Source organism: Odocoileus virginianus, chromosome 12, assembly GCF_023699985.2.
Source record: "Odocoileus virginianus isolate 20LAN1187 ecotype Illinois chromosome 12, Ovbor_1.2, whole genome shotgun sequence".
Lineage (NCBI taxonomy): Eukaryota > Metazoa > Chordata > Mammalia > Artiodactyla > Cervidae > Odocoileus > Odocoileus virginianus.
Window position 1 is genome coordinate 58,742,286 of NC_069685.1, and position 23,844 is coordinate 58,766,129.

General features: G+C 42.3%; 1 protein-coding gene across 1 annotated transcript in view; it reads left to right on the forward strand.

The window, feature by feature from the left end:
- Positions 1–2,321: 2,321 nt before the first annotated feature.
- The window catches only part of RNF10 (ring finger protein 10), a 33,380-nt gene continuing 11,857 nt past the window's right edge, over positions 2,322–23,844 (forward strand). Inside the window, exons 1-6 of the mRNA XM_020901563.2 lie at positions 2,322–2,567; positions 13,182–13,378; positions 18,351–18,550; positions 19,595–19,685; positions 20,938–21,122; positions 21,200–21,336. Coding sequence (XP_020757222.2) covers positions 2,411–2,567; positions 13,182–13,378; positions 18,351–18,550; positions 19,595–19,685; positions 20,938–21,122; positions 21,200–21,336 — 967 coding nt within the window. The 5' untranslated portion in view covers positions 2,322–2,410. The remainder of the gene's footprint in view (positions 2,568–13,181; positions 13,379–18,350; positions 18,551–19,594; positions 19,686–20,937; positions 21,123–21,199; positions 21,337–23,844) is intronic.

A 23,844-nucleotide genomic window follows, 5' to 3' on the forward strand; every position in this document is an offset into this window, starting at 1 on the left:
GACACGACTGAGCAACTTCATTTTCACTTTTTACTTTCATGCATTGGAGGAGGAAATGGCAACCCACTCCAGTGTTCTTGCCTGGAGAATCCCAGGGACGGGGGAGCCTGGTGGGCTGCCGTCTATGGGGTTGCACAGAGTCGGACACGACTGAAGCGACTTAGCAGCAACAGCCTCAGACTTAATTTGATGCATTATGTAGCCATTCTCTCATTTCAGTATGATTTGTGGGGGGGGGGGGGAACTGGAAAAGAAAAAACAAGATAAGGACTGGCAGGGGGCATTTAAGAAACGTTAAAATACATGAGATTAGTATCTAATTTCTTTTATCCCAGCTAAAACTGTCAAGTTCAAGAAATTGACTTCTATATACTTATTAATGTTTTGTGTAACATATGATTAAAAAGAAACCCCAAAAGGCCTAATTAGGTGATGTCTAGGATTTTGTCTGTTTATTTATTTGTTCATGTATGACTGCCAAAATTCCACTCATCTTTCTATGCTCAGCTAAACTAACATCACCTCTGGGGAGGTCCTCCTTTATTCCTAACTTTTTGTACTTCTCTCCTTCAGGCCTCTCCTCTGGTCAGCATTTTGTGTTAACTTTATTATAGTCCTTATCACATTCTCCCATTAATGTATTTTGGAATTCTTTGTTCTCAGCACAGTGCCTGGCATATAATAGGTTTCTAACTAGCTAAGGTTAACCTTATTTACTGTTATAAGAATTATTTATCTTTTTCACAGTGTTTTTCTGTGATCCTTTGAATCTCAAACTGCTATGGTTGGAAGGAGTCATTTATAATGTTTCAAAGTATGGGTGGGTGTCATATGATTTCTAAAATACCTATATAATTTTCTAAGTCTCAATGTCCTTATCTGTAAAAGGGAGAACTGCTTATCTTACAGGTAGTTGAGAACATCACTTATTAGCTGTGTGATCCCATTTCTTCATCTTTAAGTTTGAGTTATTGTGAGATGTGATACTTCATGTAAACTGCATAGAGCAGTGTCTGCTAATAATAAGCACTCAGTGATAACTATTAGGGCTTCCCTGGTGGCTCAGATGGTAAGGTGTCTGTCTGCAATGAGGGAGACCCGGGTTCAGTCCCTGGGTTAGGAAGATCCCTTAGAGAAGGAAATGGCAACCCACTTCAGTACCCTTGCCTGGAAAATCCCATGGACAGAGGAGCCTGGTAGGCTACAGTCCATGGGGTTCCAAAGAGTTGGATAACTATTATTATTAACAACGAAATGAAATATTAACAATGATTTATATTAATAAATGACAACAATAAAATGAAGTAATTGTATAAGGAAGTGATATTAAATGTATTGTCATTATTGTCACTATTATAATTATTATTAGGAGATTGAATAAGATCCATAAATAAATTGATATTAATATTAGAATAAGAACTATAAAATAATGAGTCAGTAAAGGAATTCCACGGTAGTCCGATGTTTGGATGCATTATTATAAGGCCTGATGCTGAAGCTGAAGCTGCAATACTTGGGCCACCTGATGCAAAGAACTGACTCATTAGAAAGGCCCCTGATGTTGGGAAAGATTGAAAGCAGGAGAAGGGGACGACAGAGGATGAGATGGTTGGATGGCATCACCGACTGGATGGACATGAGTTTGAGCAAGCTCCAGGAGTTGGTGATGGACAGGAAAGCCTGGCATGCTATAGCCCATGGGGTCGCAGAGTTGGACACGACTGAACGACTGAACTGAACTGATTAGTAGTTTATATTATTATTACGTGCATTAGTGTAAAAAGACTAAAACCTGGACTGCAAGTCCAATCACTTTGTAAGCTCTCTCACACATTGAGGAGGAAGGAAAAAAAAAGTCACTGGACCCGGATGTAGACAGAAAACTACATCTCCCAGCATGCTTCGCTCTCACACCTCCACTATATATATAGTCCATCCGGGTTCTTCGAGATGCTGTTTGGCGACTCGTCGCCATTCCCGGAGCAGCTCGGCCTCGGCCTAGAGGCGAGTGTCGGTCGCTGTGTCGGAGACACCTGTCCCCGACACCAAGACAGTCAGCCCTCTCCGCTGCCCCGCGGCGGGAGAGCGTGTCCGGCCGGCCGGCGGGGCTCGCGCACCCTCCCTCCTCGCCTCCCCTTCCCCCGCAGCCTCCGCCCCGCCAGGCCCGGCCCGGACCTCCGAGCCCCGGCCTCCTTCTCCTTCTTGGTTACCGCCGCCGTCGGGCTCAACAGCCCCTCCAGCCGCTTCTCCTTCCAGTTTGAGAAGCCGAGAAAGGAAACAGGGAAAAATGTCGCCATGAAGGCCGAGAACCGCTGCCGCCGCCGACCCCCGCCGGCCCCGAACGCCATGAGCCTGGGTCCCCGCCGCGCCCGCTCCGCTCCGACCGCCGCTGCCGCCAAGGCCCCCGTTGATGCCGCAGAGCTCTCCCAGCGCCGCCGCCACCGCCTCCGACATGGACAAGAACAGCGGCTCCAGCAGCTCCTCCGCCTCTTCGGCCAGCAGCAAAGGGCAACAGCCGCCTCGCTCTGCCTCGGCCGGGCCGGCCGGCGAGTCTAAACCCAAGAGCGGTAAGGGCGGGTTCCCACGGCGGTGGGGGCGGGGGCGACTGCCCCTAATGCGGGGTGGGGGTGCGGAATCCTTCCTCGGATGTCTGCTGGGTCACCCAGGGACAGGCTCCGCTTTCTACTCTTCTGATCTCTTTTCAATGGCTTCCATTACTTCCAGTTAACACTTAATGAGAACTGCCTGGTTTACATAAATCCTTGCATTAAAGTTGTAAACACCTCGGGGAAGTAGTTGCTGTTTCTGTTCCCATTTTGCGTATGTGTAAACTGAGGTTCAGAAAAGGTCAGGTCACCCAGCTAGTCTGTGCAGCCAGGCCCGAAGACCGGTTTGCCTGACGCATCAGTGTACAGCTCCTAAAACCACCAAGTTGATCTACCCTTTAATGTTGAGTTAGCATTGAATAGTATTCAAGTATAAACAGAGGAGGCTGGCCTAAATATTTGTTAAACTCAAATTTTCTTTTTTTTTTTTTTAAACTCAAATTTTCGTGTGGAATAACTTGACCCCAGATCCGCTCAGATGAAGAGGACTCATCTTGGAATGACTTTGTTTAGTGTGGAGTAGGAGTTAAGAGCACAGGCTCTGGATTCAGTCTTTTTAGGTTTAGACCTTGAGTGAATGTCTCAGTTTTCTTACCTGTAAGTTGGAGATGGTGAGAAAATAAATTAGCAAACAAATGAACTAACTTAACTAATGGCTCAGGAGAGTAGCTGACACCTGTTAGGCACCAAATATACATGGACACAACCTGTTAGGCTAGAGTTGTGTCCTTTTATGGGAAAGATTTTGTCATTTCTGAGACCATGTCTCTCTCATTATTGAATTTCGACCATCATGATGGTTATAGCTACCATTTATTGAGCGCTTACCATGTGCCAAGTACTGGACTACACTTTTACTTGGTTTTTTTCCAATACTCCAGTCACTAACCTGTCCAGCAGGATGGAATTGTTCACATCTAAAGAAGGAAAAATGTGAGAGGCCAGGAGTTAAGGAGTTGGCAGTCTGGAGTTGAATATTCTCTGCCTTACTTCAAAGGCAGAGACACTTGTCTCTGTTCTTTTGTATTTCTGATTATATTAGCAGTAATAGGCAAATGTTTTCCGTGGGAATAGGGGGGATGTATGGCAGAGAGGGGAACATTTGGAGCCCTGAAATGTGGAACTCCAGTTGTTTAAAGCGTAAAAAGATTAAGAAAACTGCAGAGCTAACTTAGAAACCACATAAACAGCCATAATGTTGACTTCGGTTCAGAGTTAATCCACTCGATAGAGCGAACTTGTTTACGCTGTATGTTGAGGGTTTCTAGAGCTTGCTTTTGGAACTCAGGTGGAAACCAGTTGTCTTGATAAGAAATGAATGCTTTTAATATCTTAAGCAGAGATTAGAGTAGACTCTCAGGCCAGTGTTACGGAGACTACTTTTGGAATTTTGCACATGTATAGGTTTATCACAGATCCCCCAAGATCTAGAGATTTGCCAGTCCTCTTGGCCCATGTTGGAGCTGGTTTAGAGTGAGTGGTCACTGTAGTTGATAAATTACTTTTGCATTCTGTTCGTAGATGTTAAAGATTCTGGTTCTCTAGCTGTCTGAATTCTCAGCTAATTTTTTGGGGGGCTCCTGTTTAAGCCACTAACATAAGGTCATGAGTCAGTTGCAGTAAATGCCTGAAGTTGTTCTACTGTTCTGTGAGGTGGCAGGTGAAAGTTTGCCAGAACCTAGATAAAGTAAATTGGACAAGGAAATGGCACCCCACTCCAGTACCCTTGCCTGGAAAATCCCATGGACAGAGGAGCCTGGTAGGCTGCAGTCCATGGGGTCGCACAGAGTCAGACAGGACTGAGCGACTTCACGTTCACTTTGACAGAACAGCAACGAAACACTGAGGCGTGTGAGGCGTTTCCCTCTCTGGTCTCTGCCTTTGTGACTGTTGCCTTGTGCAGTTGTCCTCAACCAGTAGGATGGGAACAGTTCTGTTGTGGTTTGACCGAAGCAGGTATTTGGCAGACTTGTACAGAGTAAATATAAGTTGTTGGGTTCATTCTGACTAAAGTGGATTTTTTTTTTTTTTAACAAGTACATAAAGGGACTTCCCTGACTGTCCAGTGGTTAAGCCATTGCTTCCACTGCAGGGGCACGGATTTGATCCCTGCTCTGGGAACTAAGATCCTGCATGCCGTGTGGCACGGCCAAAAACCAAAAAACTGCCCCCCCCCCAAAAAAAAAACCCAAAACACTCTATAAAATACTCTTTAAACACTATTCATTCTGTTAATTGAAAGCTTCTGAGGAAAGAAGTAGAAACTCAGTTCAAGGAGTTCTTTGCTGGGTTTTATGCAATACACAGGCGTCCCTTGTAGCATTAGTTTTTGTTTAATGTGTTTGTGAGAGAGCTTGAATGTTTGCCATTGCTGTTGCCTACTTTTCTGACTACTGTTATTTATTAATATATTCCCTTAGCAAAAAGGAAGGATAGGTCTGTAGCTAAATAGAATTCTTCATAGCATATTCTGCTTTAAGAACAGTACAGCTCAGACCAGTGCTACCATGGCAGATGCCACTCAGCACCTCTTACTCAGTGACTTCTAGGTGGCCACTCTAACAAAACACTAGATTCAAATTCGGCATAATTCCATAAAAGGATTTCTGTAGGATTTCAAAAGCTGACTCAACACTTGATGTTCTTGATTCAGCTGGAAATTGTTGAAAGGACCTCTTGAGTTTAAGAGTACTAAGTTGAAGGAAGAACAGGAAAAGGTGAAAAGACATAGCTTGTCTTTCTGTCACCAAAGTAACAAGTTTTTCAGTTTTTAACTATTTAATTCCCTTCTCTGCTTCCCTTTCTCTGCTTCCCATGAGAAAAAAACCTTTGGTTTCTAGTCTCTAAACCATGCGTGTCCTAAATGGTTATTTGCTTCCTAGTTACATGATTAATATACTTGAGGTTTTGTTCCTGCAATTGGCTGAAGTTTATTTTTCATGCACACAGGAAATAAGTCAATTGGGCTACCAGGATTTACTTGATCTTTCCGGCCAGATTGGCATACCAGTTTCTTTGCTTTGATTAATTGCTTCAAGCAGCCACATGATACTTCTTTTCTTGGCTCTCTTCCTACAGTTTTGTTCCAGTAGGGCTAAGATGTAGTTCTAAGAACATTCAGCAGTGAATATCCCAGGATGTAGCCCAGAGGAGAGAGGTGGGTTAGAGTTTGGGGAAGGTTGTTTAGAAGAGCAAAGAAAGCAAAAAGAGGCTAGAGAGACCTGGATGTTTATGGGCAAACAATGGACCCTGGCCCAGAACCAGGTTCTTGCTTCATCCTCTTGGGTGGGGGATGGTACTGCCATGGAGGTTAAAGGAAGGTCAGGTATTATGAAGCAGTTATTTTGAGGTTGGCAATATGAAGCACTGTCCTGACCCTCTTCCTCTTGTTCTGGTACCAGAAGTCGGGTGACTGGTGGTAATCTACCTTGAAGAAAGCCTTTGAGCTGTAAATGGACCTGGAGGTTTAGATGGATTTAAAAATTGAGGTGACTTGAAACCTTCAATAAACACCATTTAGGGAAGTTACAAGAGTTTGCAAGCTGCAACAGTAGGCTTTTGGGGAAAAAAAAACAGTAGACTTTCAAATGATAGTAGCAACTGTGTGCCAGCCACCATGGTAGGCATTTTACAGAAATTTTCTCTTAATCCTTATGACCCAGTGAGGAGGGAGGACAAAGGATTAACCCTATTTTAACTGATAAGAAAACCAGGGCTTAGTTAGAGTACTTGTCCAAGTAAATTCCTAGGAAGTCCCAGGCAGTGTTCCTGAATACACTTTGTATAAATTCACTTAACAAGCATGTAACTTACTGGCATATGCATATTCTTGATACTGCCCCGCCCCCTTCCTTTCATTCAGAATGACTAATTTCAGCTGGAGTCAGTTTGTTATCACTTGATTCTGTGGTAAACCATATGCTGCCCCTCTGGAGGTGCTTGTCAACCACTCTGGATGATGGATAAGCAATTTACTTGTGGCTACAGTATGAATCAGCAGCAGAAACTTCCTGGCTGGTATTCTGACCTCTAGGTTGTGCCACTTGTTACAACTACAACTAGAAATGTTGATGATGCCAATTTTTTTCACTGAAAAATTTATGGGCTGTGATTTGGTAATGGGGAAGAGACTGAGATATGCTTCCTTTTACCTGGAGAGACCTTTCTCGGAGGGAAATGTGAAACAGCTGAGACACACTGGATTAAGTTTTCAAGTCTCTTGTTGACTCTGGGATCCTGAGTGCTGAATTTGAGCCATTTAACTAATGGTCCAGTTTGGAATGTGTCTCGACGGTAGTTTTTGGCAGTTCTCAGCTCTGGGTGTGCATTAGAATCTACTAAGGACCTTTTTTTTTTTTTTAAATAAGGATGTGTGGGAATGTTCTCTAGCAATGTTTTATGATTCTTTACTTCTAGGTTGGGCCCTGACATCCTTAGTTTTATAAGTTTCTGCAGGTGATTTATCTTATGCAGCTAGGAATGAGAACAACCACTTTGAAATCTAAAACTTTCAGCAGAGAATATATTTGTCCTAGGAGCTTTAGTTTGACTGTTTTGTCTGTTTTCCAAAATCTAAAGCAGATCATCTCATTGCTATCTCCTATCAGAGAAGGGAGGCCAAGTTCAACCCCCAAGTTATTCACGTGTAGATTCTGGCAAGTTGCCTATAGGACACCTCAAAAACAACACTCTTGAGTTTTATCTCTGGGGCCCAGGCCTGACTGTTCCTTCAGTCTTTAGCTGCCTGTTGCTTGGGTCTAGAGATAAGAGGCAGCCTCTCACTTTAGATGTCTGACTTCATTGCTGTTGTTCACTCAGTCGTGTCTGACTTTGTGACCCCATGGACTGCAGCACGCCAGGCTTCCCTGTCCATCTGACTTTATACCTGTAGGTAAATATAAGATGAAAGAGTTGGTTTTAGCAACTAAAATCTTGAATCCTTATGTGGTCAGTTGTTGAAATGTTTTAGGAGTGAGCAGTTTTCACCGTCAGCAGTTCTGTAAGCGTTATGAAACAGTTTCCTTGCCAGTGTGGTAACAAGTGAAGAAATGAAAACAGCCCTTCTTCAGAGTGCCAGCTTGCTTTCTTGAGCCCTTGCAGTGTAGAACCTGACTTTACCTAAATCTGCAGTCTAAGTCTGTTAAGTTTTGAAAACAACAGGGTTAATTGCCAGGTCATCTGAAATAGTCTTGGATAGTAAGGTTTGGGGAACATACGTTTTCTGTATATGCCTGTCCTCTTCATAAAACCTCATTTATTTTCATGGTAAAGTTAACTGGAGTTCTGTATCCCTGTGAATTCTCTGTTTATTTGAAATGTTACTATGAACTAATTCCATGGGTTGAGAGCAAGGCAAAATTTGTATGAGATTTGAAGCCTCACTTTCTAGTTGTTACTGCTGATGGCCATGTTTGACAGTAACTGTTGCTAACTGAAATAGTAGGTAAAAGTCTAGTTCTTAAATTCTAATTTAAGATTAAACTCTGGTCACTTTCCCTGACTGGGATTAAAAGGTGACGGACAGGAGTGAACCCTAGCCTGGCAGTGTTTCTTGGACCATCTGTTCTCTGTTTATAGTGCTGCCATCTCACAGGACTGTTTGGTCAGGTTTGAAGAGGATGGCATACCTCTCATTTATTTTCTATGCTTCTGGCAAACTGAGTGTGAGGCGGTTGCTTTCAAAATATGGATTCTGGTTTATCAGCTGTCATTTCCTTTTCAGTGAGGATATGCTTCACTTTGGATTTATTTAGTCTGCTGTAAAGAAGCTGGTCATCTTGTTAGAAACAATTTCTTCTAGGTACTCATAATTACTAAATTATCCAAATTATTAGTATACAGAACAGTAAGACTTTATCTTAGAGGGTGAGGCCTCAACACAAGAATCCTTTGAAAGCTCATCTTGGTGATTCCTGCCAGCTGTCAGGATTGAGAACCATTGTATTAGGCCAAAGTGAATAGTTTTGTTTCCCAAAGGTTACTGTCACCAATAGCCTGCTGTGTTGTCTTTGCAGACATGTTTCTATTAATTGTACATTTTAACATAAACAATATTAAACTATGGGGTGGGGGGGGTGAAGATGTTTAGTTTCTGAGGCTCATGCTGGAGTCTCCCTGATGTTGAAATTAACCACCTCCTTAGAAGTTTGAGGGTAAGCCTAGTTTATTTCATTAATTGTCCCTCCAACTTCTGTTTTCTGTTTCTGTTAAATTAAAAAAAAAAAAATCTATTGACGTATAGATGACTTAGAATGTTTCAGGTGCACAGCAAGGTGGCTCAGCTATACAAACACATATTATTTTTTAAACTTATTCTCCAACATGGGTTATTACAAGATATTGACTATAGTTCCCTATGCTATATAGTAAACCTTTGGTGCATATCTATTTTTTAATTAGTAATCTAGCATTCTATTCATACTAAGTCAAACAAGTGGAATCAAAATGTCATAACTTTTTAAGTTAGGCAAAAATTGGTAAGTTTTCTAAAGTGTATATATTATACATATTTATATATGTATATGCAAAAGCTTTTCTACTACACTTGATAAAGGCTTGAGAAAGAACATCAAAAAAAGAGAGAGAAATTGGAGAATATAAACTAAATGAAACGGGAGCACTGAATATGAAATAGAAAAATGAAACAAATTAGATAAAAGTAAAATGTCATTATATAGCCCAGTTTAAACATGACTGCTCGTTAGAAACATATCTGGAGCTCGAGAAAAAAAGCGATACCTGAGTTTATATTTTTCAAAAGTTTCAAGATAATTCTGAATCTGTTTTCACAATCAATATCTAGAGAAAAAATAAGAGATAGTTACAGTTGCACGCCATAATGAGAACATGATTAACTTAACAATATAATTATCTACATCTTGGAGGGGGTCAAGCAGAGTGATGTGGTAAGTGGAAGTGCATACATGCACATGTTTTCATCCACCCAGCCAGTCTGTGTCTTTTGATTGGTGCATTTAGTCCATTTACATTTAAGGTATTTATCGATATGTATGATCCTATTACCGTTTTCTTAATTGTTTGGGGTTTATTTTCTGTAGGTCTTTTCCTTCTTTTGTGTTTCCTGTCTAGAGAAGTTCCTTTAGCATCTGTTGTAACATTGGTTTGGTGGTGCTGACTTCTCTTAACTTTGCTTGTCTGGAAAGCTTTTGATTTCCCATCAAATCTGAAGGAGAGTCTTGCTGGGTGGAGTCTTCTTGGTTGTAGGTTCGTCCCTTTCATCACTTTAAATGTATCCCACCATCCTCTTCTGATTTGTAGAGTTTCTGTTGAGAAATCAGCTAGCCTGATGGGAGTTCACTTGTATATTATTTGTAGTTTTTCCCTTGTTGCTTTTAGTGTTTTATCACTGTCTTTAATTTTTGTCAGTCTCCGTGTGTTCCTCCTTGGGTTTATACTGCATGGGACTCTCTGTACTTCCTGGACTTGATTGACTCTTTCCTTTCCCTTGTTCGGGAAGTTTTCAGCTCTTATCTCTTCAGATATTTTCTCAGATCCTTTCTCTTTCTCTTCTCTTCTGGGACCCCTATAATGCGAATGTTGGTGCCTTTAATGTTGTCCCAGAGGTCTCTTAGGCTGTCTTCATTTCTTTTCATTCTTTTTTCTATATTCTGTTCTGTAGCAGTGATTTCCACCATTCTATACTGCAGGTCATTTATCCATTCTTCTGCCTCAGTTATTCTGCTGTTGATTCTTTGTAGTGTATTATTCATCTCTTTGATCTTTAGTTTGATCTTTAGTTCTTCTAGGTCTTTGGTAAACATTTCTTGCATCTTAATCTTTGCCTCTATTCCTTTCCTGAGATCCTGGATCATCTTCATTCTCATTATTCTGAATTCTTTTTCTGGAAGGTTGCCTGTCTCCACTTCATTTAGTTGTTTTTCTGGGGTTTTATCTTGTCCCTTCTTCTGAGACATAATTTTCTGCTTTTTCATTGTGATTAACTTTCTGTCATATGGTTTTTGTTTTAGCTATTGTGAGATGGTGCTTCTTGCTTCTTCTGTCTGCCCTCTGATGAATGAGGCTAAGAGGCTTGTGTAAGCTTCCTCATGGGAGGGACTGGTGATGAGAAAAACTGGGTCTTGCTCTGGTGGGTAGGGCCTTGCTCAGTAAAACTTTAATTCAATTATCTGTTGATTGGTGGGGTTGCACTCCTTCCCTGGTAGTTGTTTGGCCTGAGGCGACCGAGTCCTGCGGTCAGCGGGCTCTATGGTAGGGTTAATGGTAAACTCCAAGAAGGTTTACGCCTGGGGGGACCTTCCAATGCCCCCGTCCCTGTGGTGAGCCCCTGCCAACCCATGCTCCATAGGAGGCCCTCCAACACTAGCAGGTAGTCCTGTGGGGTCACTGCTCTTCTTTGGGTCTTGGTGCATGCAAAATTTTGTTTTTGCCCTCTGAGACTGGAGCCTCTGTTTCCCACAGTCGTGAGGGAGTCCTCTAATCAAATGCCGCTGGCCTGCAAGGTCAGATTTCCTGGGGATTCCCAGTCCTTTTGCCGGATCCCCAGACTGGGAAGCCTGACTTGGGGTTCAGAATCTTCACAGCAGTGCGAGAACTTCTTTGGTATTACTCTTCTCCAGTCTGTGGGTCACCCACCCATAGGTAGGTATGGGATTTGAGTTTATTGTGATTTTGCCCCTCCTACCATCTCACTGTGGCTTCTTTGTCTTTGGACGCGGAGTATCTGTTTTTGGTGGGTTCCAGCGTCCTCCTGTTGACTGTTGTTCAACAGCTAATTGCTGTTTTGGTGCTCTTGCTGGAGGAGATGAATGCATGTCCTTCTGCTCTGCCATCTTGAACCAGAAGTCCTGTTTTTGCTTTTGAAGCCATTGAATTAGTGTACAGAATTGATTTGGTCAGATCTCTATGTTGAAATAAGGCAAACTGGAGTGAGTATTGAAGGGACAAGAAAAAATTAGTCTTTTTTTTTTTTTTTTTTTTTGTCCAAAGACTAATCTGGGTGCCTTCCACCTTTATCCACCTTTACTTACTTGGTGTGGTTTTCAGGTTTTATTTTGCCCCTCTTTAAGCTGGTAAACTTTGGTACATGTTAACTGTGTCTGGTCAGGGTTATTTGTTCAATTTGGGACGAAATAATCTGTGCAGTTCAGCTCCCCAGTAGGAAAAAATGGGGCAAAAATTACAGACGGACTCTTAACACAAAATACAAATGGTCAATAGAAAAGATGTTTGTTGCTAGTCTTCAGAAATTCACATTTAAAACAAATTATTTTGACCTTTCAATTTAGCAAAGTTTATCCACACAGTATTATAAAGAGTGTAGTAAGATATTCTCTCTTGTAGTGTTGTTAGAATGTAAATAAACTGGTATGGTGATTCTAGAAAACAACTTGAGGATTTTGTAAAAGGCTTTATGATCATACTTGATCTGCTAATTCTACTTTGAGACTTTGACATAATCATGCACACAGGTCTGTGTGTGAAGAGGCTCCCAATACTGTTGATGGCCTCGTGGTAAAAGACTCTGCTTGCCATGCAGGAGATGCCAGAGACATGGGTTCGATCCCTGGATCAGGTCCCTTGGAGAAGGAAATGGCAACCTACTCCAGTATTCTTGTCTGGAAAATTCCATGAACAGAGGAGCCTGGCAGGCTACAGTCCATGGGGTCACAAAGAGTTGCAGCCAAAAGCTACAAAGCAAATTGGTCATGTTACACAATAAGCATACAGTAGGTACAGTGTGGCTGTTAATCTTGCTTTTGAAGCTTGGGGCTGCATGAAATAGCTCATGGATTAATAAGTGAAAGACAGTATATCTTATATGCCTATCATTTTGTGGAAGTGTGTGATGAGTGTATAAAATGGAGAATAAAAGGAAATTAAACACTATAATTTGGTATACTATGGGCAATGGCGAATTTTTTCTTTCTGAATTCCAAAATTGAACATATGTTCTGGAACCTGGAGAAAAAAAAGCAGGAAGCAGTTTTTAAAAGGCTATAACTTAGGCTGATATACTGTTAGTGTCCTTCGTTTTGTGAATTTAGTAGCCTCTCGGTTTGACCTCTAAAACATTATGTAATTATTGTTTTGTTTTTGTGCCTCTTGGATATATATGTGCTGGAAACTAGACCACACTATTGCAGTATAGGATCTAGCTGTGCTAAGTATGTTTTTTTTCCTGCCTCCAGATAAAGTACTTTTTCCTGATACAGACAGACTCTTACTTTTCTATCACTGTGTCTGAATGGACTTTTGCAAGAGCAGTGGTTAAGCTCTGTTATAAAGAAAGACATTGTGAACTGAGTCTACCTGGTTTGATCTGTAGTGTGTCCCTTCCGAGGGAGGGACCCTTTAGGCTTCATTAAAATAAAAAAGGAAATCCACCTTACTGTGTAATGTTTTGTCCGAAGCACTAATGGTCTGGGCCAACCCAGATTTCTTGGAGGTCATGGAAGGGGCCATTTACCCTTGTTTAAACACAATTTCATTGGGAGGTGGAGGGTAATTGGCCAAGTATGTGCATCATTTGTGTGTGTGTGTGTGTGTGTATGTGTATCATTTCTTAACTAATTTTTTCATATTTCTTGCTTTCAGATGGAAAGAACTCAAATGGATCCAAGCGTTATAATCGCAAACGTGAACCTTCCTACCCCAAAAATGAAAATTTTATCAACCAGTCCCGTCGCTCCAATTCACAGAAAAGCAAAACTTTTAATAAGATGCCTCCTCAGAGGGGCGGCGGCAGCAGCAAACTCTTTAGCTCTTCTTTTAATGGTGGAAGACGAGATGAGGTACGGAATTTTAGAATGTCCTTTCTAGAGCATAAGAAGCATGAAGTCTGACTTCCCCACCCCTAGTTTATTAATGGTTGGAGATGTGGAGCAAGAGGTCCCCATTTCACAAACTGTTTGAGTAGTTGAAGAGCCAGAGGAGCAGTCTTGAGTAGTTGAGGGTTAACTTGGTTTGGAACCTTGCCTCCTTTCTTCTCTTAAAGATTATGAAAATTTCCTCAGAGGAAGAAGACATTATAATTATGGATTGTGAGACATTGTAGCAAATTTGTTGTTGTTGTTCAGTGCCCCAGTGGTGTCCTACTCTTTGTGACCTAATGGACTTCAGCACGCCAGGCTTTCCTGTCCTTCACCATCTCCTGGAGTTTGCCCAAGATCATATTCATTGCATGGTGATGCCATCCAGCCATCTCATCCTCTGATGCTCTCTGTAGCAAATTTAGGGTACCTTAATTTGTATCATCCTTTTATTACTACTCTTGATTTGTAGGTACCCTTTGGAATATTTAGGTAATAAAATAGCATTACTTAATGACATTAATTTGCCATATGAAGTGAGGTGACAAGTGTTAGTCGCTCAGTTGCGGTCAACTCTTTGCAACATCATGGACTAAAGCCCACCAGGCTCCTCTGTCCATGGAATTTTCCAGGCAGGAATACTGGAGTGGATGGCCATTCCCTTCTTCAGAGGATCTTCCATGACCTAGGGATTGAAAGTGAGTCTCCTGCATTGCAGGTGGTTTCTTTACCATCTGAACCATGTGTAGTATCTAGCAGTACCAGGTACTCTGATTTTAGGAGTTCCTTAGATATCTTCTGAAAGTGCATGAAGATTTATGTACAAGGGTGTTCACTGCCACATGTAATTGCATGATTTAGGAAACAGCCTAACTGCTATCAAAGGTAAATATATTATTGGTTAAATATATTATCCTGCTGTTCCATACTGTGTTCCATACATAACATTCCATACTGTGTAGCCAGTATAGAATAAGATTTAATGGAAGAGTTCATTTATTCACCAGAAATTTATTCCTCACTTACTGTGCACTAAATACCATTTACAGCTTGAAATACAACATTGGGTGGAGTTTATATTTTAGGTTGGGGAGACAAATCGTTTTGTAATAAATATAATGGTAAGTGCTTATTAAATTGAAAAAGAGTAGACTGAGAGGTAGAGGGATAGAGTAATAAAGACAAGTTTTAGGAGGTGAGCGAGGAAAGCTGCCCTGAGAAGGTAAAAGCTTCTCTGAGGATTCTGAGTCCTGAAAGAAGCAAGGAGCACACAGTACAGTTTTGAGGAAGGGTGTGTTAAGCAGAGCGAATTTATAAGTACATAGGACCAGATTTGGTAGTGTTTTTGCTGTGTTCAAGGTAAAGCAGATAGGCTACCGTGGATGGAGAAGTGGAAATGAAGCCAGAAAAAGAGAGAGAGGGGTCAGATCACGTGGGCCCTCAAAGGACTTTGGCTTTTGTTCAGAGAGATGGGAAGCTGTTGGGTGCTTCAGGAGAGAAGTAAGGTAACCTGCCCTTGAGTCTAAAGGGGAGAGTGGGAACAGGGAGACTGGTTAGGAGCTGATTAAGGCATCCCTGGTTCAAGTGATTAAAGCAGAGTGGTAATGATTAGAGATGAGCAGACTTGGGGAGATATTTGCAGAAAGAGCCGGGAGAATTTTTAGATAGACTAGGTGTGAGGTCTGAGCAGAGAAATAGTGACTAATGTTTTTGACAGGGGCCGGATTCAGGTACCATGTGCTGAAATGGGGGCAGTTTCAGGAGGTACAAGGTTTTGGGCTGGGGAGGAGAGGGGGTGTTGAGATAAAGAACTTCATTTAGAAGTGTTGCCTGAGTCTGGAGTTCAAGAAGACCTTGGCTAGAGAGCTGTCCAGGCACACTTGGTGTGTGCAGCTGTGGAACCAAGTGTGATGATGAAGGAATGAGTGTTGCAAAAAGGGAGTGGCTTCAAGGACTGAGGACTGGAGTCAGGATGATAAGGAACCTGCAAAAAAAGGGGGAAGAGAACTAAAAACCATTTGGAGAAAGTGATCAGTTTCTGTCCTGTGCTTCTAGGCTGGGTAAGAAGATTGAGTTGGAAAACTGACCATTAGATTTGGAAATATGAAGGTGGATTAGGTTGTTGGCCTTGTACTGTGTTGGTGGAGTGGGCGAGGACAAAAACCTGATTGACATAGATTTAGAGACTGGGAAGAAGAAAGAGCAAGTTTAGATCATTACTTTCTAGTGGTTTTGCTCTTATAGGGGACCAGAGAGGTGAGGCAGTGGCTTGAGGGGAATGTGAGCTCAAAAGAGATTTTAAGGTTCAAGAAATTGCAGCATACCTCTGCTCATGGAATTGTTCTGGTGAGAGGGAAAAGGTGATGGAGAGAAAAGGGAGAGAGTTGCTGAAAGTGACCCTGAGTTTTTGAGGAATTGGCTTAGGAGCTTCCCCAGTTCATGCACAGAATAGAGGAAGGCAGGCAACTGGAAGGAAGGTGTAGGAGTTCTCCGATTGTTCTTACTGTCTCAGAGACATATCAAAGAGGCGCTGAGAGAGAAGGTTTGGAAACCTGAGGACTGGAGGAGTTGTTTCAGGGACTGGGGGGGAATCAGTGGAGCACAGAAGTGTAATCGGATTGTAGTGTGACTGCCGAGCAGCACGAGTCTGCTTTACTGAGGCTGGTTGGCACAGTATGGTTGGCACAGCACAGCTTCAGCCGTGTTTACTTGCTCTGATGCTGGTGTGGATTAATCAGGGGAAAGTTTTGCTAGATGAGTACAGTCAACAAGGAGAATGGGGCAATGGACCATAAAATCAGAGCCAGGGAAAGAAAATTTGGGGAGAAGGGGATTGGATCACTGGTTTGGAAATCCCAGTGGAGGTGAAATTGTTGTCAGAATCAGAAGTAACAGAAAGAAGCCGGGAAAGGAGTGAGATTCTGGTAGGGCGCTCAAAGCTAAGATGGTGAAAGAGGTGGAATTGTTACCACCACGGGCTGGACTGTAGAGCAGTGCCGTCCAATTGAGATGCTAAGCCGTTGGGGGAGGGGAGGGAGGGGGTAGATGTATACTTACGGCTGATTCATGTTGTTGTACAGGAGAAACCAACATTTTAAAGTTGGTTTAAGTGCAACATTTTAAAGCACTTATCCTCCAATGAAAGGCTAAATAAGCCACATATGTAACAGAGTTTTCTAGTTGCCACAATAAACAGTAAAAACAGTGAAATCAGTGTTAATATAGTTAATCCCGTATAGCTAAAATGCTGTTTCACAGTGTGGTACTGGCCACACATCCAGTGCTCAGTAGCCAACAGGCCTGGATAGCAGCGGCTGCTCTATTGGACAGCGTGGCTCTAGGTGGTGTGCTCGTGGGAGTGGGCAGCAGAGGTAGGGTGGAGGGTAAGCAGTTCAGAGGAGGTGTCGGGACTGAGAGGTGGCCGGTTGGAGGCTGTAATCAGGAATTATGGTGGGCAGTGTCAGAGACAGTGGGCCAGTTAGAGTAAAAAGATGAAGGTAGAGGATGAGAAGGTGAGGGGTTTTGTTGAGTGAACACAGCTCTTATCCAAATTTGGGGCATTGGAGTAGAAGACTGATCAGGGGAAGTGGAGCCAATTGGAGGTGAGAATCTAGGGAGTAAAAGAGAAGGGATGACCAGGAAGTCCTGGGCTTCCTGTGGTGAATTACATAAACAGTGATGGGGTGGATGAGTGTGTGGGTGTGGGTGTGGAGTGTTGTTTCCCAAGTTATATTGTTATGATAAGAGCTTGTCTGACTGTATCTTGTGCTGCTGTATTTAATCGTAAAGGTCATATACTCTGATTGCATAAGCATAAAAGGTCTCAAGAGGGTATATTGGTTGCCTCTGGAATGGAAGGTATTTTCAGCTGTATCCTATCTTGTACTCTTTAGATTTCTTTATCATGTATGTGCAAGTGCTGCTTATACACTAATAAGCAGCAAAACCCTTCAATTTGAATTTCCTTTGATTCAATAATTCCTACTATACAGTCAAAAGAAATAATTGTAGGCGCTCAAATATTTGTGCACAAAGGTCTGTCAAGTGTATTTATCATAGCATTATTTTGTTAACACTGGAAAAGCCATGAACAGTCTGCATCCGATACTAAAGCATAATAGGAGACTCATGTAATGGTATATAGTCTTGTAAGGTGGCTGTTTACTAGTATTGAGTGATAGGGCCAAGTGCTTTTGACATTGAAGTGGAAAAGTGGGGTTAGAAAATGCACTGACTGACTCACAGCAGGTACCTGTACCACTTCAGTCTGGGAATTTCAAGTGGACTGAAAAAACCCCTGCACGATAAAGATTCCATCTCTGCGTGCAGTGGCATTTCTCATAGCTGGTTTCTTGCTAAACTGTTTTGGAATGTGCTGATTGGATTTATTTCTGGACACAGAGCTAGTCTGCCTACGTGTTCTAATTCTGTCAGTTTTAATTAACAGTGAATAGCAGTGTGTGTCTTAGATGGGAGGTCTCTGGCAGGATCCTGAAGCCTTTGGTAGTTTGCAGCTGCCTGCAGGCTGCCTCCAGAGTGTAGTTCCACAGATTCAACGTTGGCCAGAAACAGACCAGGGAGCAAGTAGCTAGCAAGAGTGAGGGATGTGGAAACATTAATCTAGTAAGGAAATCTCTGTGCTTCAAGATAGCTCGAGGAGTTCATGCTGGGTTTTGTCATGTAATGGTTAATTGGCACTTAGGGTAGACTAAATAAGTTTATAAGTATCTATAATTGTATGTTAGAGGCTCTTTTTCTTTTTTTCCACCCCCATCTAGATCTTGGGTGGCTTTTCATTACCCCCTCCTAGGAAGATTGTTTACTAAATAGAAGCCTGTGTTTTACTTAGTTCATAGTTTAAGCCGTGTAGGAGGAGGGGTGCCCTGGCTTCTGCTGTCGTGTAGCAAGTGTCATCCTAACTGGAAATCCTCTGCTTCGCTCTCATTCTCTCTAGGTAGCAGAGGCTCAACGGGCAGAGTTTAGCCCTGCCCAGTTCTCTGGTCCGAAGAAGATCAACCTGAACCACTTGTTGAATTTCACTTTTGAACCCCGTGGCCAGGCCGGTCATTTTGAAGGCAGTGGACATGGCAGCTGGGGAAAAAGGAACAAGTGGGGGCATAAGCCTTTTAATAAGGAACTCTTTTTGCAAGCCAAGTGAGTACCTCTACTCTTAGGAGGGGAGTGAAATTGAGCCTCTGGGCGTTTGTTGTGCTGAGAGGCTTCCTTTAAGCAACTTTTGGAGAGAGGCGGAAAGGGAGTTGATTTCTCCGTCTCTTTCTCACCTGGCCTTGAAAACACAGATGTGTTTCAAGCAAGTGTTCTTGGTGTTTAAAAGAATATAATACTTAAATAAATAAATTAAGTAATGCTTCAGTATTGTGATGAGGTAGTAAAAATGTTTCCTTTGGAATTGAATCCAGATTTGAATCTTATTTGGCTTTAGACCTTGAGTAACTTACCTAACCACTTTGAGATTCAGCTATTCCTCATACTTATAAAAGAGGAGAAATTACTTAAGGGAGAATTGAATGCCACACTGGAGTGTTTGGCATGCCTTTGTTCAAATACTGATTCTCTTTCGTTTCCTTTTGTGTTACCTTAGTTCATGTAAGGTTTGACCTTGGGTCTAGACTGAAGTAACCATTTAGTATTTTATGTAAAAAAACTGGTGGGAGTTTCTGGTGGTATAGTGGTTAGGATTCTGGGCTTTCACTGACGTGGCCTGGGTTAAATCCCTGATTAGGGAACTGAGATATCCCCAAGCCACTGCGCGGCCCAAAAAAAACCCCAAACAACAACAAAATCCTGGCGCTCAAATGATTGAGTGGGGACAGTCTTTTCTACTGCCTTGAAGACTAGTAGTTTCTGGTGGTGAGGAATGACATCTGGCTTCCCTTCTGTTGATGGAGCCACAGTCTGGGTTAATTTTAGTTCAAGGGGAGGGCCTGCAGGCAGCCTGGTTGGGCCTGGAAGCAGAAGAAACAGAGTTCATGGGTTTGGGCTCCTGCCCGCTGAGCCTTTGGATTCCCTCCAGAGCCAGGACTTGGGACTCAGGCTGAAGTCCTAGTTCAGTGCTTCACAAACCCTGGCTGCTAATTCCTGCGTTTGGTTTCTAAGTGAAGAGATGGTGACTTTCTGCTGAGGGCTTGTTGATGATTTCTGACAGTCCGCCCCTTTCTTGTCTGTCCCTATCTGTAGCTGCCAGTTTGTGGTGTCTGAAGACCAAGACTACACAGTTCATTTTGCTGATCCTGATACCTTAGTCAACTGGGACTTTGTGGAACAAGTGGTGAGTAGCTCAGCTCAGCTTATGAGCTGAGAGTGGCAGAGTGAACTAAAGAGAGGGACTGTGGTGACAGCAGCTTTTGACTGAGTTTACTGCTGATACATCTTTCTGTCTGGCCTTACTGTGGGCATTTTCCAGAGATCACTGCTGGTTTCGTCTGAAGTTGATTTTCTGCTGATTGGCTCCTGCAGGACTAGGCTGCTGCTGCTGCTAGGTCACTTCAGTGCAGGACTGGGCATTGGAGGGTAATAGGGTAATAGCAGTCCTGTCTGCTGCCTCCTCTCTTCTGGGAAGACATAACCAGGGGACTGGAAAACTCTGGTTATCCTCCTGATCCTGGATGGGCTCATTGCATGGGCACTGCTTCATTGGTAGCCATGTGTAGTCATCAGGATGAGATCGGCCTTGGCCTTGTGACAGGTGAAATGAGCCCCACAGCTGTACTTCCGTCCAAGCTCCTGCTGCATTTGTCTTCTCCTGAAGTTATCGGCCCTAGGTGTCCCTTTGTCACTCCTAGTTATATAATGTAGAATACCTTTCAAAGTGGTAGACTCCAAGGCCTGCACTCTCATTACTGTGAAAATTCATAAAATCATCTGAAAGTGACATGGAAAGCCTATGAAACTTAAGTTTTATATGCATTGGTTTAGGGAAAAAACAGACATAATGTGAAAGTCTCACTGACTCCTCTGTTGGTCCACTGGTACATTACTTCTAGACTCTTTTTATACATGTGTGTGTGTGTTTGTGTGCGTGAGTCACTGTTGTGTCCAATTCTTTGCGATTCCATGGACTGTTAGCCCACCAGGCTCCCCTCTCTGTGGGATTCTCCAGGCAAGAACACTGGAATGGGTTGCCATTCCCTTCTCCAGGGGATCTTCCTGACCCAGGGATCGAACCTGGGTCTCCTGCATTGCAGGCAGATTCTTTACCATCTTAGCCACCAGGGAATCCTGCCTTTATGTATGTGTACATATAAGTCTTTTTTTGTAAGTGGGATCTATATTGATTGCCATTTTTTCCTTTTGATGCGGAACCCTGAAAATACCTGCTGTATGGTGGTTTTATTATATTATTATTTTGGTTTCCTTAATGATTTGCTTGAGGTGCTCTTGTGCATATCCCTGCACGGTTGAACAGTATTATGAAGATGTGTTGTTAGAGATGTATAGGGATGAGGAGGAGGATGGAAGAGGCTTTAGCAGTCCCCAGTCAGTTCTGAAAGCAGTTTAACCTGTGGTGGCGTTTGTTTCAGCGCATTTGTAGCCATGAAGTGCCATCTTGCCCAATATGCCTATATCCACCTACTGCAGCCAAGATAACCCGTTGTGGACACATCTTCTGCTGGGCATGCATCCTGCACTATCTTTCACTGAGTGAGAAGACCTGGAGTAAATGTCCCATCTGTTACAGTTCTGTGCATAAGAAGGATCTAAAGAGGTAAGATGGAGGTGTTTACTAGATTAGACCCCAACTGCCAACTGCTTGCCCTCTGCATATGACTGTCCATGTTACAGTGTTGTTGCCACAGAGTCACGTCAGTATGTTGTTGGCGATACCATTACAATGCAGCTGATGAAGAGGGAGAAAGGGGTGTTGGTGGCCTTGCCCAAATCCAAGTGGATGAATGTAGACCATCCTATTCATCTTGGAGGTGAGTTTCGTTAATTTGGGGAACACATAATGATGGGTATATCCATTAAAGCTACTTGAGTATGTCTTTCTACTGTCAAAAACTGAGCCTTTAAGCTAGCCATTTCTAGCATTTCCAAATTAGACATAGGATTCCAGTAGGTTGGGGGTGAAGTTTGCAGAAAATGATATAACTTTCGATTCGAGTTTAGCTCATTTGTGAAATGAAAAATTAAAATACATATAAGGCTTTGTTGAGTAGTATCTAGCGCTGTGCCCAGTTTTGGGGGGATTCCACAGTCAGCCAGTCTTGGCACCTATCATCAAGGAACTTGGTAGTCTAATTGAAGAGACAGACTGGTAGCCAGACATTTGGATCTAGAGTGTGGTCAGTGCTTACGGTGGGGAAGTGCAAGGGGTTGTATTCTCTATGTTCCATATGGAGATGAGCATTAAAGTGACATTTCCGTTTTTGGGCAAAAGAGGATTTTCAATAAATGGTATTGAAACAATTGACTCTTACGGAAAAAAAAATTAGATCCGTATCTGATACCATTCATAAAAATCAATTCCTGATGGATTGTAAAATCTAGTATAACAAAATTCAGAACTTTTAAAGGAAAATATAGGAAAATACCTTTATAATCCTTGGGGTTTTACCTGGGAGGGTGTTTGAACCAAGCTGAAACCATCAGTGCTATTAAATAAAAGATTGATTTTGATTTTATGAGAATTAAGATTCTACAAAACTCCTTAAAGTCAATAGATGATAAATAGGGGAAGATTTTCACATTTAAAATACAGATTAATGTCTAGAACATACAGATGTTCTGTAAATTAAGTCTAGTAGAAGAATAGGCTAAGCATGTGGCAAAGTATTTCCCAGGAGAGGGTATCTGAATAGCCTCCCAAGTATCTACAGAGGTTTAACTTTGCTTAGAGTTACACAAATGCAAATCACAGTGCCTCTAACAGTGACACACACACACACAGGTTGAGGCAAATACAGGCATACCTCATTTTACTGTGCTTCACAGATACGCAGTTTTTACAGATCGAAGGTTTGTGGCAGCACTGCATTGTCAGATGATGGTTAGCATTTTGTTGCTTTTTGACTGTGCTGTGTCTTCATTGCTGCGTGGGCTTTTCTCTAGTTGCGGCACATGGACTCCTCATCGTGGTGGCTTCTCTTGTTGTGGATCACGTGTTCCAGGGTGCTCAAGCTTTGGTAGTTGCGGCACATGGGCTCGGCAGTTGCAGCTCCCAGGCTCTGGAGCACAGGCTCAGTGGTTGGGGTGCTCGGGCTTAGTTGCTCTGAGGCACGTGGGATCTTCCCGGGCCAGGGATTGAGCCTGTCTCTCCTGCATTTGCAGGTGGATTCCTTACCACTGAACCACCAGGGAAGCGCATGGTTAGCATTTTTTAACAGTGTTTTTTAATTAAGGTGTCTACATTGTTTAGACATAATGCTGTTGCTAGCATATGGACTACAGAATAGTGTAAGAATAACTTTTGTATGCACTGGGAAACAAACAAATCTGTGACCTACTTTATTGTGATGCTCATTTGATTACAGTGGACCCAAACAGGCATATTACTGAGGTATGTCTATGCTGGGTTTTGGCAGGGGTGGGGAAGTGGGTACTCTTGTTCTTGGTAGGAGTTTAAATTGATATAGCCTTTAGTGTGTATGTGGGGGGTGGGTAGTATATAAAATAGACCCAGCATTTGAGTCAGTACTGTAAAGAAATCATTTGTACCAAAGAGCACGTATAGGGATTTTTTTGTTAGAGGAGTTTTTCTGTTTGTTACAGTCGTAATAGAAATTGGCAATGACCTAAATGTCCACAAGAAACTTACTCATTAGAGTATATCTTCATATCTAACACAATACAGAAGGTAAAAAAAGAAATAGATCTAGACCTTTATTTATGAACGTGGATATATAAATGTATAGGAGAAAGTGTAAAGGACACACATTCAGATTTGTAAATAGTTATCTCGGGGTTTTTTAAGTCCATAAAATATGGGAGATGGACATGAAGGAAGTAAATCATCCTTGATCCTTTTACCCAGAGCTACACCAAAATGTTAATTGTAGAGTTTTTTCCCATACATGGATGTTTTTGTGAGATTGGAATTGTTTTCTTGTTTGGCATCTGTCCCCCCCCCCGCCCCCCCGTAATGTGGATATTTCTCCATGTCACCAAATGCTTCTTTCCTAGAAAAGCATTTTTAATGTCTGCAAAATTCTCTTTAATGAATATACCATCATGTCACTATTTCTTTATTGGACTTACTAGTTGGTTGCAGCTTTTCTGTTACTAAAGTTTTTTTTGTGGGGTGGGGGGGGAGTGGCGCATCATTTGAATCTTAGTTCCCAACCAGGATTTGAACCCAGACCTTCAGCAGTGAAAGTATGGACTACCAGGAATTCCCAGAACATTAATTTTTTCCCTACATCTTTGGTTTTCTTAGGATAGCTTTCTTGTGTTACGGAGTCAGAATTGTAAACTTAAGGGTCATTTCT